This window comes from Coregonus clupeaformis, chromosome 35, assembly GCF_020615455.1.
Source record: "Coregonus clupeaformis isolate EN_2021a chromosome 35, ASM2061545v1, whole genome shotgun sequence".
In the NCBI taxonomy this organism is placed as follows: domain Eukaryota; kingdom Metazoa; phylum Chordata; class Actinopteri; order Salmoniformes; family Salmonidae; genus Coregonus; species Coregonus clupeaformis.
Genome location: NC_059226.1, coordinates 26,976,196 through 26,996,168, shown reverse-complemented (window position 1 = coordinate 26,996,168; position 19,973 = coordinate 26,976,196). Strand labels below are relative to the sequence as shown.

The 19,973-nt window shown below is 41.5% G+C and overlaps 1 protein-coding gene across 2 annotated transcripts; it reads left to right on the top strand.

The window, feature by feature from the left end:
- The first annotated feature begins 3,661 nt into the window (after positions 1 to 3,661).
- LOC121551528 (zinc finger protein 883-like) lies at positions 3,662 to 16,654 on the top strand. Of its 2 annotated transcripts, XM_045210978.1 has the most exons (3): positions 3,662 to 4,432; positions 12,027 to 12,210; positions 14,233 to 16,654. In XM_045210978.1, the coding sequence occupies exons 1-3, from the start codon at positions 4,424 to 4,426 to the stop codon at positions 16,233 to 16,235; spliced, it is 2,196 nt and encodes a 731-aa protein (XP_045066913.1). In that variant the 5' UTR covers positions 3,662 to 4,423; the 3' UTR covers positions 16,236 to 16,654. The 2 variants fall into 2 exon arrangements, with proteins under 2 accessions (XP_045066913.1, XP_045066912.1); XM_045210977.1 differs by lacking the exon at positions 3,662 to 4,432 and having other exon boundaries at positions 11,339 to 12,210.
- Positions 16,655 to 19,973: the final 3,319 nt, after the last annotated feature.

Below are 19,973 nucleotides of genomic sequence, written 5' to 3'. Positions count from 1 at the left end.
TTTTTCATTGGCAGGGACTGGGAAACTGGTTAGAATTGAAGGAATGATGGATGGCGCTAAATACAGGGAAATTCTTGAGGGAAACCTGTTTCAGTCTTCCAGAGATTTGAGACTGGGACGGAGGTTCACCTTTCAGCAGGACAATGACCCTAAGCATACTGCTAAAGCAACACTTGAGTGGTTTAAGGGGAAACATTTAAATGTCTTGGAATGGCCTAGTCAAAGCCCAGACCTCAATTCAATTGAGAATCTGTGGTATGACTTAAAGATTGCTGTACACCAGTGGAACCCATCCAACTTGAAGGAGTTGGAGCAGTTTTGCCTTGAACAATGGGCAAAAATCCCAGTGGCTAGATGTGCCAAGCTTATAGAGACATACCCCAAGAGACTTGCAGCTGTAATTGCTGCAAAAGGTGGCTCTACAAAGTAGGGGGGAGGCGTTTTCTGTTTTTTATTCTTATGTCTTGTTTGCAAGAAAAAATATTTTGCATCTTCAAAGTGGTAGACATGTTGTGTAAATCAAATGATACAAACCTCCAAAAAATCAATTTCAATTCCAGGTTGTAAGGCAACAAAATAGGAAAAATGGCAAGGGGGGTGAATACTTTTGCAAGCCCCTGTAAATGTAGTAATGAATAAATTGGCTACATTTCTTTAAATTGACAATTCTGTGACCTGTCACGGGCAAGTTTTAAAATTACACTACCTGTTAGCAAAGGTGTCAGCTACAGATGATGTCCAGGAGTTTGCAGGGATTTGTAGTCTTTCATGATGTCTACTTTTATGCTAATTAGCATTTGCAAAATTTGAGAGTAAATAGAGCCGACTATATTGATAAAAGTCACCTTGTCCGAGAGAGATTTACACGGTTATCAAAATGTCTCGCAAGGGTAACCCTATGGGAAATCTCCTAAAGGAAAAATGAATGGTGGAAAACAATTGGAACCATTTCCCTGTTTGACCACTAGGTTTTATGGGTATTATGACTCGCCACTGTGGGGCTCTATAGAGAGATAGTAATGCCATCTTGTTATAGGCACTAATTTTGCCATGGTTCGTTGGACAAAACCTATGGGGAAAACTAATGGTGTTTTTGTAAGGTGTTTTGATAAATGCCGAAAATCAGGTCTGTTGTAAACACAGGTTTAGGAGATCTTATTTGTTTTGTTCTATAATCTTTATCAACTTATGTCACTTCTTGTGAATTTTGAAGAATGTATGTAATAGAAAAAGCATATAAATGACATAAAGGTCATATTAACTGACTGCTATTATTTCATAGAACAAAACGTACTAACTGTAAGTCGCTCTTGATAAGAGCGTCTGCTAAATGACTAAAATGTAAATGTAAAAATGTATCTCCTAAGCTTGTGGTAACCTTATTTTCAGTGTTTATTCCAAAACCCACATTTTTCCCATAGGGATGGCTGAATGAGCCAAAGATAAAATCATTTCCGAGTTTTAAGACTACAAGCTGGCGAGCTCGTATAGCTCGACATTGACATGATTGGTTCACGGTAAGTGGGGGCGGTACTTCCTGTATAAACACAAACTCCCATCCTTGACTACTTCCTATCCAACGAAGCCAACAAGCTATCGGCCAATAGCTTTAACATCACATGTATGTAAGATTATGGAACATATGATCAGTGGCGGCTCCTGAAAAAATTCTCAGGAGGGGCAATTTTTCTGATGATTTAGGTGACCTACACACATTTTAAAAAAGATATGTCCAGCAACAACATGAAGACAGGGGCAGCATATAAGTCAATACCAGAAGCATTTATTGACTGATCTGGGGAGATGGATTCCAGTTTCTGTGACAGATTATAAATAATCTCTGATGCCTTTGTTATATTAGCTTTTGGTTGAATGTATTGTCGTAGTAAATATATAATGTTATAGCTTGGTCTGACTAAAATCTTGTGCATGACCATTTTGTGTTGGGCGTTTGTTTTCAATCAATGCTGTTCCTGAGACTCTACTTGGTCTCAGTTCTCCAGTAAACTTGTGATTATCAACAGTACACAACGGTAACAAACAATTGGGGGAACTCACGGGGCAGATAGTAAGGTCGCAATGACACAGAAAGCAGTTCAATGTCGGGGTACAGAGTCGCTCTCTTACCAGGATCGCGGTCCGCTCTGACCAGGGTGAAGCCGGTTCCGCTGCCAGCAGCGTTTTCATTATTTAGTCCGTTCGTAGCGGGTATGTACACGATCAACAAGATCAGTCCAAAACCAACCACTGGAAATCCATGGTTGGCAGAATGTTTGTAAACTAAGTCTACAAATTAAAAACATAAAATAACACCACACTGCAGATCGCAACAGAGACGCTGCTAGCCGATATTGTCTTAGTTACGTTCATGGTTACGTCACGTATGACGAAAGCGCGTAAGTGCAAGCCCACAGACACCCATAGAGAATGTATTGAAAGCTTTGAAATTTGAAAAAAATTGATTTTACATGACAGGCTATGAGAGACTTCTGGGCGATTTTCAACCTGACTGAAATCGCCCCAAAAACGGGCGGGGCCATTTGAAGCACGACTTTAGCCTGATTTGACATTTAGTGGCTGGCAGATCAGACGTGAACACTGATAAATACTGTTGCCGTGATATAATTGATTAGAAAAAAAATCCCTTCCTTTTCCCGTTTGGCAGTGCGTCGCCCATATCGCCCTATTGAACAGGCCGTCCCTGCATATGATTATGGAGAGGCTAACTTGCATCCTGGAGAACAGAGGGCTAGTATCGCCACATCAGAGTGGGTTCAGGAAGGGTACGGCAACTACAGATCCAGTTCTCTGCTTAGAAGCAGAGGTCATGAAGACTCAGGTGAACAAGGAGACTATTGTAGCTGTCTTTTTTAAAGTGGAGAAGGCATATGATTTGATGTGGAAGGAGGGATTGTTAATCAAGTTTGATATTATGGGGGTAGGAGGAAGAACGTACAACTGGATAAAGGATTTCCTGTTTGGAAGGGCTATCCAGGTGAGGGTGGGGAAGTCTTTTTCAGACAGCTACTTGGTTTACAACGGTACACCACAGGGGAGCGTGATTAGTCCTCTGTTGCTCTCAATAAGGATCAATGATGTTTACTCTCAGGTACAGCCGGATATAGGGAGGTTGTTATTTGCAGATGATGGGGCCTTATGGAAGAGGGGAAGAAATGTGCCATACATAGGGGTGGCAGGTAGCTTAGTGGTTAAGAGCGTTGTGCCAGTAACCGAAAGGTCGCTGGTTCTAATCCCAGAGCCGACTAGGTGAAAAATCTGTCGATGTGCCCTTGAGCAAGGCACTTAACCCTAATTGCCCCTGTAAGTCGCTCAGGATAAGAGCGTCTGCTAAATGACAAAAAATGTAAATGTAAAAAATAGTCAGGAAGGTACAGCAAGTATTGAGGTAGAGTGGATAAATTTTTTGGTGGCAGCTGCAGAGAAGTACTGTTATGGGTGGAAGATGGTACAATGATGCCATCTGTTGGTAAATGTTCATTACTGCAACTCCAGTGTTTTACCGGTGTACTTACCCGGATGTATTGCAATATACTGAACAAGACTGGTTACTCGCATCAATGCCTCTGCCTCGTTATTTAACATACAAACAAGTACTTCGGTGTACAATATTTTACTGCAGAGTTACAAGGTGTTTTGAACGATAATATCCTGTCCTCTCAGGCTGCTGGCCTGGTGTAGGATCAGAGGGCCGAAGCAGTGGAATAATGATGAGCTTTTTAATTGGTGTTGGTTTTTCACAAAGTGTAATTAATTAATACTACAGCACAGTAGGCTGACACACAGCCAAATGCAATTCGTAGCGGCATGCACCTATAACAATTGTTTGCGGACCGCAATAATACCAAAGAAGAAGCCCACTTCCTTCAGTCTGCTCTACTCTGTGAATCGGAAGAAGTATACATCCACTGACTACTGCGGAGGTTGCATTGCTTTAAATGCCTCATGGCCACTGCAGACGTCGGATTGAACATACATCGGGTTTTACTGCTTCGCTGCACAGATAGCGCTGCTGTAATCAGTCTGGTATTGTATAAGCTACCCTTACTGGGCCTCAGTAAATTATTACTATCTGGACTCTCGATGAGGATGTTGTTCCAAGTGGCTCTCGGGTAGAGGTAGAGGTAGACGATAACAGATATCAGGATTCTTGGTGAATAGGGTGTTGAACGTTTCATTGACTCTAATAGATCAGGTAAAATATTATCCAAGATCTTTCTGAAATACGATTAGCCTACATTAGACGTTTATTTGTCACAACTTAAATCGAATTTCGATATTTAAAAGGACGTTTGATTGCTCTGGTCTAGCTGTGACAAAGAAAGTAACTAGTGTAGGCTAGCTACAGATTTACTCTTGAGGTTTTTTTATTTGAAGAAACGCTGAAGAAAGAATAGCTTCCACGATGGATCAGGTAAGTTTGGTTTACTTTTATTAACAGTATGCCTACTGTGGTGTATAACATGTATAGGCCTAGTTTTCATCATCTGGTGGTAGTAAACTCTTGGTATATTTTGGCCTTCAGCAAAGTTGCCTACAGATTGATACAAGGCAATGCGCAAAGAGCAGCTAAAGTCAGAACCATGGAGAAATGAGTCCAAGCCTACACCTAGCAGTAGGGGTGTTGGTAAAATCACCAGGGAAGCCAATTCAGAAAAATCGCCATATTACAACATATTTGTTGTGATAATTGCGTTTTTTGTTATATGACCTGTTACTTTATATGCCTTGACACAGCCGAGACAAGAAGACAGTGGCAAAATAAATTCAACCACACCTTTTTTTCATTCATAAAACCGGAGAGGAACATCTGTCTGGTTGAGTTTATAAAACATGTTGCATGTAACAAACAGTTACGTGACCTACAGAATGGTCAAGCAAGTTAATGTTTTCGGCCTACTAAACAACTATTGATTTAGTTACCGCAAGTGGCAAAGAAAACAGGCGCTGCCTCCACTATTCAAGCACCATTTCATCTAATCACCTATGCTTAGTCTACAACCGTGACAACTAAAATATACCAAAAACCAGGGGTGCAACTTTCACTGGGGATAGGGTGGACATGTGCCCCAACTTTCTTAAATTGCACTATAGTTTCCATAAAGTGACCATTTGACTAAGTTTGTAGGTGCAACTGTTTTTTTTTATTTCTGTCCATTAAGAACCAACGATGTGCTACCTTTTTGTAGCATTTCTGACAATGCTAACTTAATTTGAGCCAAATCTGAGTTCTATCTAACCTGGTCAGCAACGTGGATACTTGGCAACAATACAGCTGCTATTAGCTAACGTTAGCTTGCTTGTCCAATGTCCAGCAGCTAGCCTCTTTAGCTAGCTAACACGAGTTAGCTGAAAGTAGCTAGCTAGTTAGTTAGAACCAGACAACACGGACACAGAAGCTAGCTAATGATAGCTAGTTCATGTCCAAATGCCACTCATAATTTTTTTTTCAAAACATAGCTACATCAGTTCAAAACCAAATTGTCATGCTGCTACCTTACAATGCATGCAATGCAATGGACTTTTGCAACACTAGCTAGCTATCTACTCCATAGAACAAGCTATGCTAAGAGCTAGCTACAGTTGAAGTCAGAAGTTTTTAAAGCCAAATATATTTAAACTCAGTTTTTCACAATTCCTGAAATTTAATCCTAGTAAGAAATTCCATGTCTTAGGTCAGTTAGGATCACCACTTTATTTTAATAATGTGAAATGTCAGAATAATAGTAGAGAGAATGATTTAGTTCAACTTTTATTTCTTTCAGCACGTTCCCAGTGGGTCAGAAGTTTACATACACTCAATTTGTATTTGGTAGCATTGCCTTTAAATTGTTTAACTTGGGTCAAACGTTTCAGGTAGCCTTCCAAAAGCTTCCCACAATAAGTTGGGGGAATGTTGGCCCATTTCTCCTGGCAGAGCTGGTGTAACTGAGTCAGGTTTGTAGGCCTCCTTGCAATGCACACGCTTTTTCAGTTCTGCCCACAAATGTTCTATAGGATTGAGGTCAGGGCTTTGTGATGGCCACTCCAATACCTTGACTTTGTTGTCCTTAAGCCATTTTGCCACAACTTTGGAAGTATGCTTGGGGTCATTGTCCATTTGGAAGACCCATTTGCGACCAAGCTTTAACTTCCTGACTGATGTCTTGAGATGTTGCTTCAATATATCCACATAATTTTCCTTCCTCATGATGCCATCTATTTTTTGAAGTGCACCGGTCCCTCCTGCAGCAATGCACCCCCACAGCATGATGCTGCCATGGTGTTCTTTGGCTTGCAAGCGTTCCCCTTTTCCCTCCAAACATAATGATGATCATTATGGCCAAACAGTTATATTTTTGTTTCATCAGACCAGAGGACATTTCTCCAAAAAGTACGATCTTTGTCCCTATGTGCAGTTGCAAACCGTAGTCTGGCTTTTTTATGGTGGTTTTGGAGCAGTGGCTTCTTCCTTGCTGAGCGGCCTTTCAGGTTATGTCGATATAGGACTTGTTTTACTGTGGATATAGATACTTTTGTACCTGTTTCCTCCAGCATCTTCACAAGGTCCTTTGCTGTTGTTCTGGGATTGATTTGCACTTTTCGACCAAAGTACGTTCATCTCTAGGAGACAGAACGCGTCTCCTTCCTGAGCGGTATGATGGCTGCGTTGTCCCATGGTGTTTATACTTGCGTACTATTGCTTGTAGAGATGAACGTTGTACCTTCAGGCGTTTGGAAATTGCTCCCAAGGATGAACCAGACTTGTGGAGGTGTACAATGTTTTTTGAGGTCTAGGCTGATTTCTTTTCATTTTCCCATGATGTCAAGCAAAGAGGCACTGAGTTTGAAGGTAGGCATTGAAATACATCCACAGGTACACCTCCAATTGACTCAAATTATGTCAATTAGCCTATCAGAAGCTTCTAAAGCCACAATATCATTTTCTGGAATTTTCCAAGCTGTTTAACGGCACAGTCAACTTAGTGTATGTAAACTTCTGACCCACTGGAATCGTGATACAGTGAATTATAAGTGAAGTAATCTGTCTGTAAACAATTGTTGGAAAAATGTACTTGTCATGCACAAAGTAGATGTCCTAACTGACTTACCAAACTATAGTTTGTTAACAAGAACTCTGTGGAGTGGTTGAAAAATATATTTTAATTACTCCAACCTAAGTGTATGTAAACTTCCGACTTCAACTGTATATTTCACTGTCAGACAGGACACAACTCAAACTGTATCTGAGAAAACAAATACACATGTAGGAACAAATGCATGTTGGCTAGCATCAGGACAAACTCACCAGTTTAAGTATGCGCCTTCTCCTGTCTTCTTGACATTTTAATCCAAATCTTGACATTTTAATCCAAATCTGTTTAGATCAACAGTGCCAAACTAACAATTCTGCCAATTGACCGGCTTGATTGTTTTTACAGCTTTGATCTGGATGCTGGACTAGCCCATATTTTGGATATTTGTTAAATATTTTATCTCAATGACATGTATTGCTAAAACAATGGTTTAAGGAAATACAGGCAGGCACCACATTACACAAGACAAAACCGCTCGGTCAGTTAATTATGACGGTCTTGTAAGGATAAAAGCAAAGCTTGCTTTCATATACACTGAACAAAAATATAAACGCAATAATTCTGCCAATTGACCGGCTTGATTCTGCCAATTGACCGGCTTGATTGTTTTTACAGCTTTGATCTGGATGCTGGACTAGCCCATACAGCGGGGGAAAAAAGTATTTTGTCAGCCACCAATTGTGCAAGTTCTCCCACTTAAAAAGATGAGAGAGGCCTGTAATTTTCATCATAGGTACACGTCAACTATGACAGACAAATTGAGGATAAAAAATCCAGAAAATCACATTGTAGGATTTTTAATGAATTTATTTGCAAATTATGGTGGAAAATAAGTATTTGGTCACCTACAAACAAGCAAGATTTCTGGCTCTCACAGACCTGTAACTTCTTCTTTAAGAGGCTCCTCTGTCCTCCACTCGTTACCTGTATTAATGGCACCTGTTTGAACTTGTTATGAGTATAAAAGACACCTGTCCACAACCTCAAACAGTCACACTCCAAACTCCACTATGGCCAAGACCAAAGAGCTGTCAAAGGACACCAGAAACAAAATTGTAGACCTGCACCAGGCTGGGAAGACTGAATCTGCAATAGGTAAGCAGCTTGGTTTGAAGAAATCAACTGTGGGAGCAATTATTAGGAAATGGAAGACATACAAGACCACTGATAATCTCCCTTGATCTGGGGCTCCACGCAAGATCTCACCCCTTGGGGTCAAAATGATCACAAGAACGGTGAGCAAAAATCCCAGAACCACACTGGGGGACCTAGTGAATGACCTGCAGAGAGCTGGGACCAAAGTAACAAAGCCTACCATCAGTAACACACTACGCCGCCAGGGACTCAAATCCTGCAGTGCCAGATGTGTCCCCCTGCTTAAGCCAGTACATGTCCAGGCCCGTCTGAAGTTTGCTAGAGTCCATTTGGATGATCCAGAAGAGGATTGGGAGAATGTCATATGGTCAGATGAAACCAAAATATAACTTTTTGGTAAAAGCTCAACTCGTCGTGTTTGGAGGACAAAGCATGCTGAGTTGCATCCAAAGAACACCATACCTACTGTGAAGCATGGGGGTGGAAACATCATGCTTTGGGGCTGTTTTTCGCTGCGAAAGGGACAGAATGAATGGGGCCATGTATCGTGAGATTTTGTGTGAAAACCTCCTTCCATCAGCAAGGGCATTGAAGATGAAACGTGGCTGGGTCTTTCAGCATGACAATTATCCCAAACACACCGCCCGGGCAACGAAGGAGTGGCTTCGTAAGAAGCATTTCAAGGTCCTGGAGTGGCCTAGCCAGTCTCCAGATCTCAACCCCATAGAAAATGTTTGAAGGGAGTTGGAAGTCCGTGTTGCCCAGCGACAGCCCCAAAACATCACTGCTCTAGAGGAGATCTGCATGGAGGAATGGGCCAAAATACCAGCAACAGTGTGTGAAAACCTTGTGAAGTCTTACAGAAAACGTTTGACCTGTGTCATTGCCAACAAAGGGTATATAACAAAGTATTGAGAAACTTTTGTTATTGACCAAATACTTATTTTCCACCATAATTTGCAAATAAATTCATTACAAATCCTACAATGTGATTTTCTGGATTTTTTTTCTTCTCATTTTGTCTCTCATAGTTGACGTGTACCTATGATGAAAATTACAGGCCTCTCTCATCTTTTTAAGTGGGAGAACTTGCACAATTGGTGGCTGACTAAATACTTTTTTCCCCCACTGTATTTTGGATATTTGTTAAATATTTTATCTCAATGACATGTATTGCTAAAACAATGGTTGCGTTTTTATATTTTTGTTCAGTATAATTTAAAATAAAAGCTTGAAATGGTAGTGGAATGGGATTAGTGTGTGTGTGAAGGATCATTGTATGCAGTAAAAATCACAGTGTAGGAGCACCTCCTCTAAGAGTCGGAATTGGGCTTTTTGAGAATGCTTGACTCATAAGCAACCTGCATAAACATTGTTTAAAGTACAATAGACCAACATAGCTACTGTAGTAGGTCAAAGCTGTGTGCTGGAAAACCTTGGTAGAGCATGGGTGGAGTAGGGATTGTGGTGCTCATGGGAATGTCCTTTTTCAGATTCAGACCAATGCCTACTTTTCACTTAAAACAGTTTTACTATAAAATAGATTTCTTGACACTGTTAAGGGCACAGGGATATGTGTCTACTAAATTGCATAGCGACTGTAAAATATGCTACATTAAAGGCAGACTCGGCTAAATGACGCCACAAGTAGCACTGCAGATATTGCAATGAGCGAGATGCAAGACTTCGCTCTCACTCAGCCACACACAGTATCTGCACATATGAAAGGGTACGCTTCACGCTGTTCCAGGATGCTAGCCATGGGACCAAAACAGTGGAGAAGTTTAGCCTCACACTTCAACGTTCTTGGTTATTGCGGAAATTAACCCACTATGCTGTTTACTTTGTGCATCTAGCCTACGTCATATTGCTGAGTCTACCTTTAAACTCAGAATATGCTATTCTGTTCTTTGGAATGTTTTTCGTGCTTAAATATTTATTGGACTGTTTAAAATGTAGACAAATTGCGTCATTGTTGGATTCTTCTTGGATAGGCCTACCTCAAATCCCGGCAGTGTGTTAACTTAATTTAAAATATTTTAATTAATAAATAACTTAGTATGTGAAGACCCTGGTCCTTCCCTAACCAGCAGTGCAGCCACCGGTCCCAGGGGGGCCCTCAAGGAGGTATCGTGACAGACAGTTGTAGGGTACATTGCAGAGGTGGGACAAAGTCATTGTTATGCAAGTCACAAGTAAGTCTCAAGTCTTTGCCCTCGAGTCCCGAGTCAAGTCGAGTCAAAGATGAGGCAAGTCCCAAGTCGAGTCAAAAGTCAAAGCCATCAAGTCTCAAGTCGAGTCCAAAGTCCTACATTTTAGTTTCGAGTCATTTCAAGTCCTCTTAGCAAGCCTTTGCAAGTCATTACAAGTCCTCGTAGCAAGTCTTCTCGAGTCATAAGGCGCAAGTCCAAGTCAAGTCACGAGTCATTGATGTTAAAGTCCAAGTCGAGTTGCAAGTCTTTGTACATTTTGTCGAGTCGAGTCTGAAGTCATCAAATTCATGACTCGAGTCTGACTCGAGTCCAAGTCACATGACTCGAGTCCACACCTCTGGTACATTGCTTTATAAAATAAGCAACAACCGCCTAGACCAATTCCAGGGTTGAATTTAATCATCTCAATTTTGCCGTATTTTAAAGTGTTAAATAATGTTATGGTGTTAAATAATGTTTTATAGTGTTCAATAATGGTAGGCCTACATCAAAGTTTGTTTTTTTATCTGCAGGAACAGTTGCACCAATGGTCCTCACACTAGCTCCACTTCTGCATAGATACAATGTTAAGGAATCCCTCATTATCTTTCCTTCCTCCCAAAGTGTGCACTTGTTCACTTCCCTTCACTGATTTTAAAGGAAATGACTGGTATAAAACATATGGTGGATAATCCCACTAGCCCATTACTTTTCTGTTAGTTGCGATTTTCACAAGTATGTGGTAAGTTTTCACAACTCTCAGCACAAAAATAGGTTTCAAACTCTTAGGCCATTTTCAATTGATTACTTTCGAAAATATTTTCCTGTCATTTGTTAACAATACATTTAACTATAATTTCATCAAACTGCTAAACTGAACTACGAAGACAAAATTGTATAGTGTCTAGTTTACGTACAGTTTGAAAACTGTATGAATTGACATTAAATTAATTTAGGTTGGAAGGTAAAACCAAATAATTTATGGATTTGGCTGTAAAAACTACATTATCCTTCTTCAGCCAGTGTGCTTCTATACAGTAGGGCAAAGTGGGTCACTGTGCTACCATTTGAAATGATGGTGTAGTGTACAATGCACTGCTGAAATACTTGGGTGGTAAATTTGTTTATTCCACTCATTATCGGAATAATGTTACACTGTGAGCTGATTTTAGATGATGATGTTACAGTAACAAGTCACATAGAAAAGTTGAAATTGAGTAATGTTGCATGGGGCAGAAATTGCACAAAGCTACACCAATACCTTTTTACTGTAGGCTTCTGCTACATGCCACAATACCCCTATATCTGATGGTTTATTCTATTCATGTAGTGTATAAGGATACTGAAACTATAACTGAAATTTTTCTCAACATGCTCCAATAGTGGGATAATGAGTAGCAGTAGTTCAGGTGTTTAGGTTTTTCCTCACTGGTTATTTGAACAAATCACGATTTCGCAGGTGTTAGCATCTTTCAAAAAGTGATTTGAAAAAAGCTGTACATTTGTGGAAAGTAGTGAACGATTGTACAGTTCAGGAGAAAGGAGATATTTTAAGGATGCACCCAATCAATCAGAGATTTAGACTAAAGTAACCAAATGTTTGGTCTAATGATATTCTATGTACAATACTTCCTGTGGTCACCAGGACAGAGCTAGCCCGTCGCCCTCCACCCTGCTGGAGTCCCCTGGTCACAACTCTCCCGGTAGAGCCTTACTGCTGGGTCTGAAGAGGGTGTCTGTGTGGCTGGTCGACTGCAGGAAAACACCAGGGCAGAGTGGAACTGTAAGAGAAGGACACGAGGAGGGTGATGGAGATTTGATTTCATCAAGTAAGAACAATGGGGTGTGTGGATTAGACTACAATCTGCTTCTGCAACTTCTGTTAATTGATTTATAAACAGTAAAACACTCAATGGCCAGTTAATTGTCGATCCAATTTTGTGAATGGAGGGGGGTGTACCTAATCAACTGGCCACTGAGTGTACAGTGAGGGAAAAAAGTATTTGATCCCCTGCTGATTTTGTACGTTTGCCCACTGACAAAGACATGATCAGTCTATAATTTTAATGGTAGGTTTATTTGAACAGTGAGAGACAGAATAACAACAACAAAAAATTCAGAAAAACGCATGTCAAAAATGTTATAAATTGATCTGCATTTTAATGAGGGAAATAAGTATTTGACCCCTCTGCAAAACATGACTTACTTGGTGGCAAAACCCTTGTTGGCAATCACAGAGGTCAGACGTTTCTTGTAGTTGTCCACCAGGTTTGCACACATCTCAGGAGGGATTTTGTTCCACTCCTCTTTGCAGATCTTCTCCAAGTCATTACGGTTTTGAGGCTGATGTTTGGCAACTCAAACCTTCAGCTCCCTCCACAGATTTTCTATGGGATTAAGGTCTGGAGACTGGCTAGGCCACTCTAGGACCTTAATGTGCTTCTTCTTGAGCCACTCCTTTGTTGCCTTGGCCGTGTGTTTTGGGTCATTGTCATGCTGGAATACCCATCCACAACCCATTTTCAATGCCCTGGCTGAAGGAAGGAGGTTCTCACCCAAGATTTGATGATACATGGCCCTGTCAATCGTCCCTTTGATGCGTTGAAGTTGTCCTATCCCCTTAGCAGAATAACACCCCCAAACCATAATGATTCCACCTTCATGTTTGATGGTGGGGATGGTGTTCTTGGGGTCATGGGCAGCATTCCTCCTCCTCCAAACACGGCGAGTTGAGTTGATGCCAAAGAGCTCGATTTTGGTCTCATCTGACCACAACACTTTCACCCAGTTCTCCTCTGAATCATTCAGATGTTCATTGGCAAACATCAGACGGCCCTGTATATGTGCTTTCTTGAGCAGGGGGACCTTGCGGGCGCTGCAGGATTTCAGTCCTTCACGGCGTAGTGTGTTACCAATTGTTTTCTTGGTGACTATGGTCCCAGCTGCCTTGAGATCATTGACAAGATCCCCCTGTGTAGTTCTGGGCTGATTCCTCACCGTTCTCATGATCATTGCAACTCCACGAGGTGAGATCTTACATGGAGCCCCAGGCCGAGGGAGATTGACAGTTATTTTGTGTTTCTTCCATTTGCGAATAATCGCACCAACTGTTGTCACCTTCTCATCAAGCTGCTTGGCGACAGTCTTGTAGCCCATTCCAGCCTTGTGTAGGTCTACAATCTTGTCCCTGACATCCTTGGAGAGCTCTTTGGTCTTGGTTATGGTGGAGAGTTTGGAATCTGATTGATTGATTGCTTCTGTGGACAGGTGTCTTTTATACAGGTAACAAACTGAGATTAGGAGCACTCCCTTTAAGAGTGTGCTCCTAATCTCAGTTCGTTACCTGTATAAAAGACACCTGGGAGCCAGACATTTTTCTGATTGAGAGGGGGTCAAATACTTATTTCCCTCATTAAAATGCAAATCAATTTATAACATTTTTGACATGCGTTTTTCTGGATTTTTGTTGTTGTTATTCTGTCTCTCACTGTTCAAATAAACCTACCATTAAAATTATAGACTGATCATTTCTTTGTCAGTGGACAAACGTACAAAATCAGCAGGGGATCAAATACTTTTTTCCCTCACTGTATATTGATGATAAGGGCGGCAGGTAATCTAGTGGTTAAGAGCGTTGGGCCACAAATTGAAAGGTTGCTGGTTTGGATCTCTAAGCCGTCTAGGTGGAAAATCTGTCTGTGCCCTTGAGCAAGGTACTTAACCCTAAATGCTCCTTTAAGTCGCTCTGGATAAAAGTGTCTGCTAAATAACACATTTATGAACATTGTTATAGTATTTGTTTATGGACCCATATTTCCAAAACCTAGTTATTCAATGTCTTTGTTTCACAGGGGACACCCCAAACCGTCGTTCTCTCAGTGGGAGGGGCTTATCATCTGGGGCGCCTCAACCACATCATGTTGCTGACCAGACAGAGAAGAGTCTCTCCAGATCAGAACATCTCAAGAAACACCAGCAGAGACATACAAGGAAGAAACCTAACCACTGGTCTTCTGACTGTGGGAAGAGTTTCAGAAGCCGGAGTGGAGTCATAATTCAACAGCGGATTAACAACGGAGAGAAACCGTACTGCTGCTCTCATTGTGGGAAGAGTTTCACTGCCTCTCACACCTTAAAATGTCATCAGAGAATTCATACAGGGGAGAGGCCTTACCCCTGCGTTGATTGTGGGAAATGCTTTGCTTTTTTGGGAGCTCTAAACATACACAAGCTGACACACACTGGAGAGAAACCTTTTAGCTGTGATCAGTGTGGGAAGAGCTTTGCTCGATCAGTACGTCTGACTATACACCAGCGCATACACACAGGAGAGAAGCCTTATAGCTGTGGTCATTGTGGGAAGAGCTTCAGGCAATCAGGGAGCCTGAATTCACACCAGCGAATACACACTGGAGAGAAATCTTATAGCTGTGATCAGTGTGGGAAGAGCTTTGCTCGATCAGTACGTCTGACTATACACCAGCGCATACACACAGGAGAGAAGCCTTATATCTGTGGTCATTGTGGGAAGAGCTTCAGGCAATCAGGGAGTCTGAATTCACACCAGCGAATACACACTGGAGAGAAGCCTTATAGCTGTGATCAGTGTGGGAAGAGCTTTGCTCTATCAGAATACCTGAATAGACACCTGCGAACACACACTGGAGAGAAGCCTTATAGCTGTGATCAGTGTGGGAAGAGCTTTGCTTGCTCAGGAGAGCTGACTAGACACCTGCGAACACACACAGGAGAGAAGCCTTATAGCTGTGATCAGTGTGGGAAGAGCTTTGCTTGCTCAGGAGAGCTGACTAGACACCTGCGAACACACACAGGAGAGAAGCCTTATTGCTGTGATCAGTGTGGGAAGAGCTTTGCTTGCTCAGGACAGCTGACTAGACACCTGCGAACACACACAGGAGAGAAGCCTTATAGCTGTGGTCAGTGTGGGAAGAGCTTTGCTTGCTCAGGACAGCGGACTAGACACCTGCGAACACACACAGGAGAGAAGCCTTATAGCTGTGATCAGTGTGGGAAGAGCTTTGCTCGATCAGTACATCTGACTAGACACCAGCGCATTCACACAGGAGAGAAGCCTTATAGCTGTGATCAGTGTGGGAAGAGCTTTTCTCGATCAGTACTTCTGACTAGACACCAGCGCATACACACAGGAGAGAAGCCTTATAGCTGTGGTCAGTGTGGGAAGAGCTTCAGGCATTCAGGGAACCTGAATTCACACCAGCTAACACACACTGGAGAGAAGCCTTATAGCTGTGATCAGTGTGGGAAGAGCTTCAGTCATTCAGGCCAACTGGCTGTACACCTGCGAACACACACTGGAGAGAAGCCTTATAGCTGTTATCATTGTGGGAAGATCTTTGCTGTAGCTTGCTCCCTGACTATACACCAGCGCATACACACAGGAGAGAAGCCTTATAGCTGTGGTCAGTGTGGGAAGAGCTTTGCTTGCTCTGCACAGCTGACTAAACACCTGCGAACACACACTGGAGAGAAGCCTTATAGCTGTGATCAGTGTGGGAAGAGCTTCAGTCAATTATGGAATCTGAATTCACACCTGCGAACACACACTGGAGAGAAGCCTTATAGCTGTGATCAGTGTGGGAAGAGCTTCAGTCAATTAGGGAATCTGAATTCACACCAGCGAACACACACTGGAGTGAAGCCTTATAGCTGTGATCAGTGTGGGAAGAGCTTCAGTCATTCAGGGAGTCTGAATTCACACCAGCGAACACACACAGGAGAGAAACATTTTAGCTGTGATCAGTGTGGGAAGAGCTTTGCTCTATCAGTACATCTGACTATACACCAGCGAACACACACTAGAGAGAACCCTTAGATAGGTATATGTGGGAAGAGCTTTGTTCATTTAGGGCCAATGAGAAAACACCAAAAAGCACAAACATGATGTATTTCATCTCCCTCCTATCCAGCACCGGTTCCAGATCCCTAAATAAAGGATCAATAGAAAACATCTAGTGAACAGTCATATCCATCTCCCATTCTTAAATCAGGTTACTTATTCTGATCACCATGGTAACCTCTGAGGAGCATAATATGCAGCTCTGATCTAGGATCAGGTCCCCCCTGTCTCTATGTAATATCACACATTGGGATCTAAATGGATAAATGTTATCATAGAAAATGTCATAGTGAACCTGTGTGTGTTGGGGGGATGTTGATAATTGTATCTTCTTTCATATACTCATGATACCATTATTATTAAATGTCATTATGTAGAATAATGTTTCAACAATAGGTGTATATTCATGTATTCAATTGATCAATACATTCAATCCATTATCTTCTAAACAAGAAGTTATCACTTTAATTTGATATTTTTATAATCATTATCTAAATAGATTAAAATGCTCCTAAAACTAATCAATGATTCATTGGATAATAATATCTATGAGGTCAAGGCAAGAACTATGCATACTGTGTCTTGTAACAACGGTTAATGTAATAACTTTTAGATTTGTAATGGGAAAAAAACGGTAAATGTAATATCTTGTCAGGTTATATAACATGTTGAATTGTTATAGTAATAACTTTTCCATTTAATGTAATAAGTTACATTATCAGGTGAGTAACCTTTTTTTGGATGAATAACAATGACTTCAACCGATCATGTAATAACACCTAAACCAATGTTTTATGTGTTACTTCACTAATGTTAATGCACATACCACCCTCCACCAATTGCAAACCCACACACACAAACCAATGCACTTGTACTCACACACAAACACACACTCTAATCATCAAATTGTATTGCTTGCATACACATACAGTACCAGTCAAAAGTTTGGACACATCTACTCATTCCAGGGTTTTTCTTAATTTTTTATCTTTTTTTTATCAAAGTAGCCACCCTTTGCCTTGATGACAGCTTTGCACACGTGGCATTCTCTCAACCAGCTTCACCTGGAATGCTTTTCCAACAGTCTTGAAGTAGTTCCCACATATGCTGAGCACTTGTTGGCTGCTTTTCCTTCACTCTGCGGTCCAACTCATCCCAAACCATCTCAATTGGTTTGAGGTCGGGTGATTGTGGAGGCCAGGTCATCTGATGCAGCACTCCATCTCTCTCCTTCTTGGTCAAATAGCCCTTACACAGCCTGGAGGTGTGTTTTGGGTCATTGTCCTGTTGAAAAACAAATTATAGTTTTGATGTCTTCACTATTATTCTACAATGTAGAAAATAGCACAAATAAAGAAAAACCCCTTGAATGAGCAGGTGTGTCCAAACTTTTGATTGGTACTGTATTTAGCAGATGTTATTGCGGGTGTAGAAATGCTTGTGCTCCTAGCTCCAACAGTGCAGTAATATCTAACAATACACAACAATACAAACACATCTAAAATATACACACCTGTACAATCATACACACACATTGATAAAACATTTACTGAATTAATCTGTAGATCTTATAGTCAACGAGCTAGGGGGCTCACTTAGGGTGAAAATGTCCCTTAGTGATTATTTTTAAAGGTTTATGTCCCTAGAGTGTAAAATGTGTTCTATCATTGCAGCAATGGTAGCTTTCTGTATATTATCTCTATTTCTATCCATCCCTCCATCCCATTCAGTTTTCCCATAGGGGTTTTACCCTATGACAATGTCAGCATACATAATGTATGTCATAAAAAAATCATATCACATAAAGGCTTCATAATTCATAAAGGTCATATTAACCAACTGCTATTATTTCATAGAACAAAACGTATAAGATCTCCTATGCTAACCTTATTTTCGGCGCTTATTCCAAAACCCAAATTTTTCCCCATTAATTTTGTCCCATAGGGATGGCTGAACGAGCCAAAGGTAACTCATTTCTGAGTTTTAAGACTGTCGAGCTTGTATAGCTCGATATTGACATGATTGGTTGACGGTAAGTGGGGGTGGTACTTCCTGTATAAACACAAACTACCTTCCTTGACTACTTCCTATACAACGAAGCCAACAAGCTATCGGCCAATAGCTTTAACACCACATGGATGTAAGATTATGGAACATATGATTACGGAGAGGGTAACTTACTTCCTGGAAAGCAGAGTATATAGTATAGCCACATCAGAGTGGGTTCAGGAAGGGTACGGCAACTATGGATCCAGTGCTCTGCTGAGAAGCAGAGGTCATGAAGGCTCAGGTGAACAAGGAGACTGTTGTAGCTGTCTTTTTTCATGTGGAGAAGGCGTATGATTTGATGTGGAAGGAGGGGTTGTTAATCAAGCTTGATATTATGGGGGTAGGAGGAAGAACGTACAACTGGGCAGGGACGGCCTGTTCAATAGGGCGATATGGGCGACGCACTGCCAAACGGGAAAAGGAAGGGATTTTTTTTCTAATCAATTATATCACGGCAACAGTAGTTATCAGTGTTGTAATCTATACGTCTGATCTGCCACAGTGCCACACTGCCACTAAATGTCCAATCAGGCTAAAGTCGTAGCTTCAAATGGCTCCACCCCCCTTTTGGGGCGATTTCAGTCAGATTGAAAATCGCCCAGAACTTCTGTCATAGACTCCCATGTAAAATCTATTTTTTTCAAATATCAGAGCTTTCAATACAATCTCAATGGGTGTCTCTGGGCTTGCACTTACGCGCTTTCGTCACATGAACGTAACTAAGAAAAGAGAGGGTAGCAGCCTCAATCAATTCACTACTACTATCAACATGGCTAGGCTTCAGTGCAACTCGATTGTGTCTTTGAAATAAGTTCCTTTTTGTCGGCGAACAAATGAAGATAAATTGGCAACGAAACAATTAGGACCTCCCAGACCAAATTTAATAATTCAACAGGTTTCTACTAAAGGGGGGAAGTCCTACACCCGAGGATTTTCCAAAAATTGGTATGAACGAAAAACCTGGCTAGCAGGCTGCGATGTAGCTAATGCAGTTTTCTGCTACCCCTGCTTACTCATTCACCCTGAAGGCGGCACTTCAGACAGCACCGCTTGGACAGCGACTGGTGTAACCGACATGCACCATCTTTCAGAAAAGATTAAGAAACATGAGCTGTCAAAGACCCACATGGATAGCTGTTTGAGAATTTCTGCTTTGGGGAGAGTGAATATTGCCACTCAACTGGATGAGGGATACAGGCTAGCTGTCCGCCGCCACAACGATGAGGTTAGCAAGAACCGCCATATCCTCAGCCGGCTAATCCAGTGTGTGAAGTTTTGCGGCGTGTTTGAGTTAGCTTTGCGAGGCAAAGATGAAACTGAGGGCTCCACCAACCCTGGTATTTTTCTTGGACTTGTCAACTTTGTGGCACAATTAGATGAGGTGTTTGATGACCATCTTAAAAATGCTAAAGTTTTCAAGGGCACATCAAAGACCATTCAAAACGAGCTACTGGAGTGTATGCTAGCGGTCACGAGGGAACATATTGTGGAGGAGGTGAAGTCTGCGAACTTCGTAGCTATCCAAGCTGACGAGACCACGGACGTTTCTACACAGACACAGTTGGTGCTTGTGCTGAGGTACATAGATAGCAAGCACAAAGTGCAGGAGCGCTTTTTGAGTTCCTTCCCATCTCGGAATCAACCTGTCTCAATCGCCAGTGTACT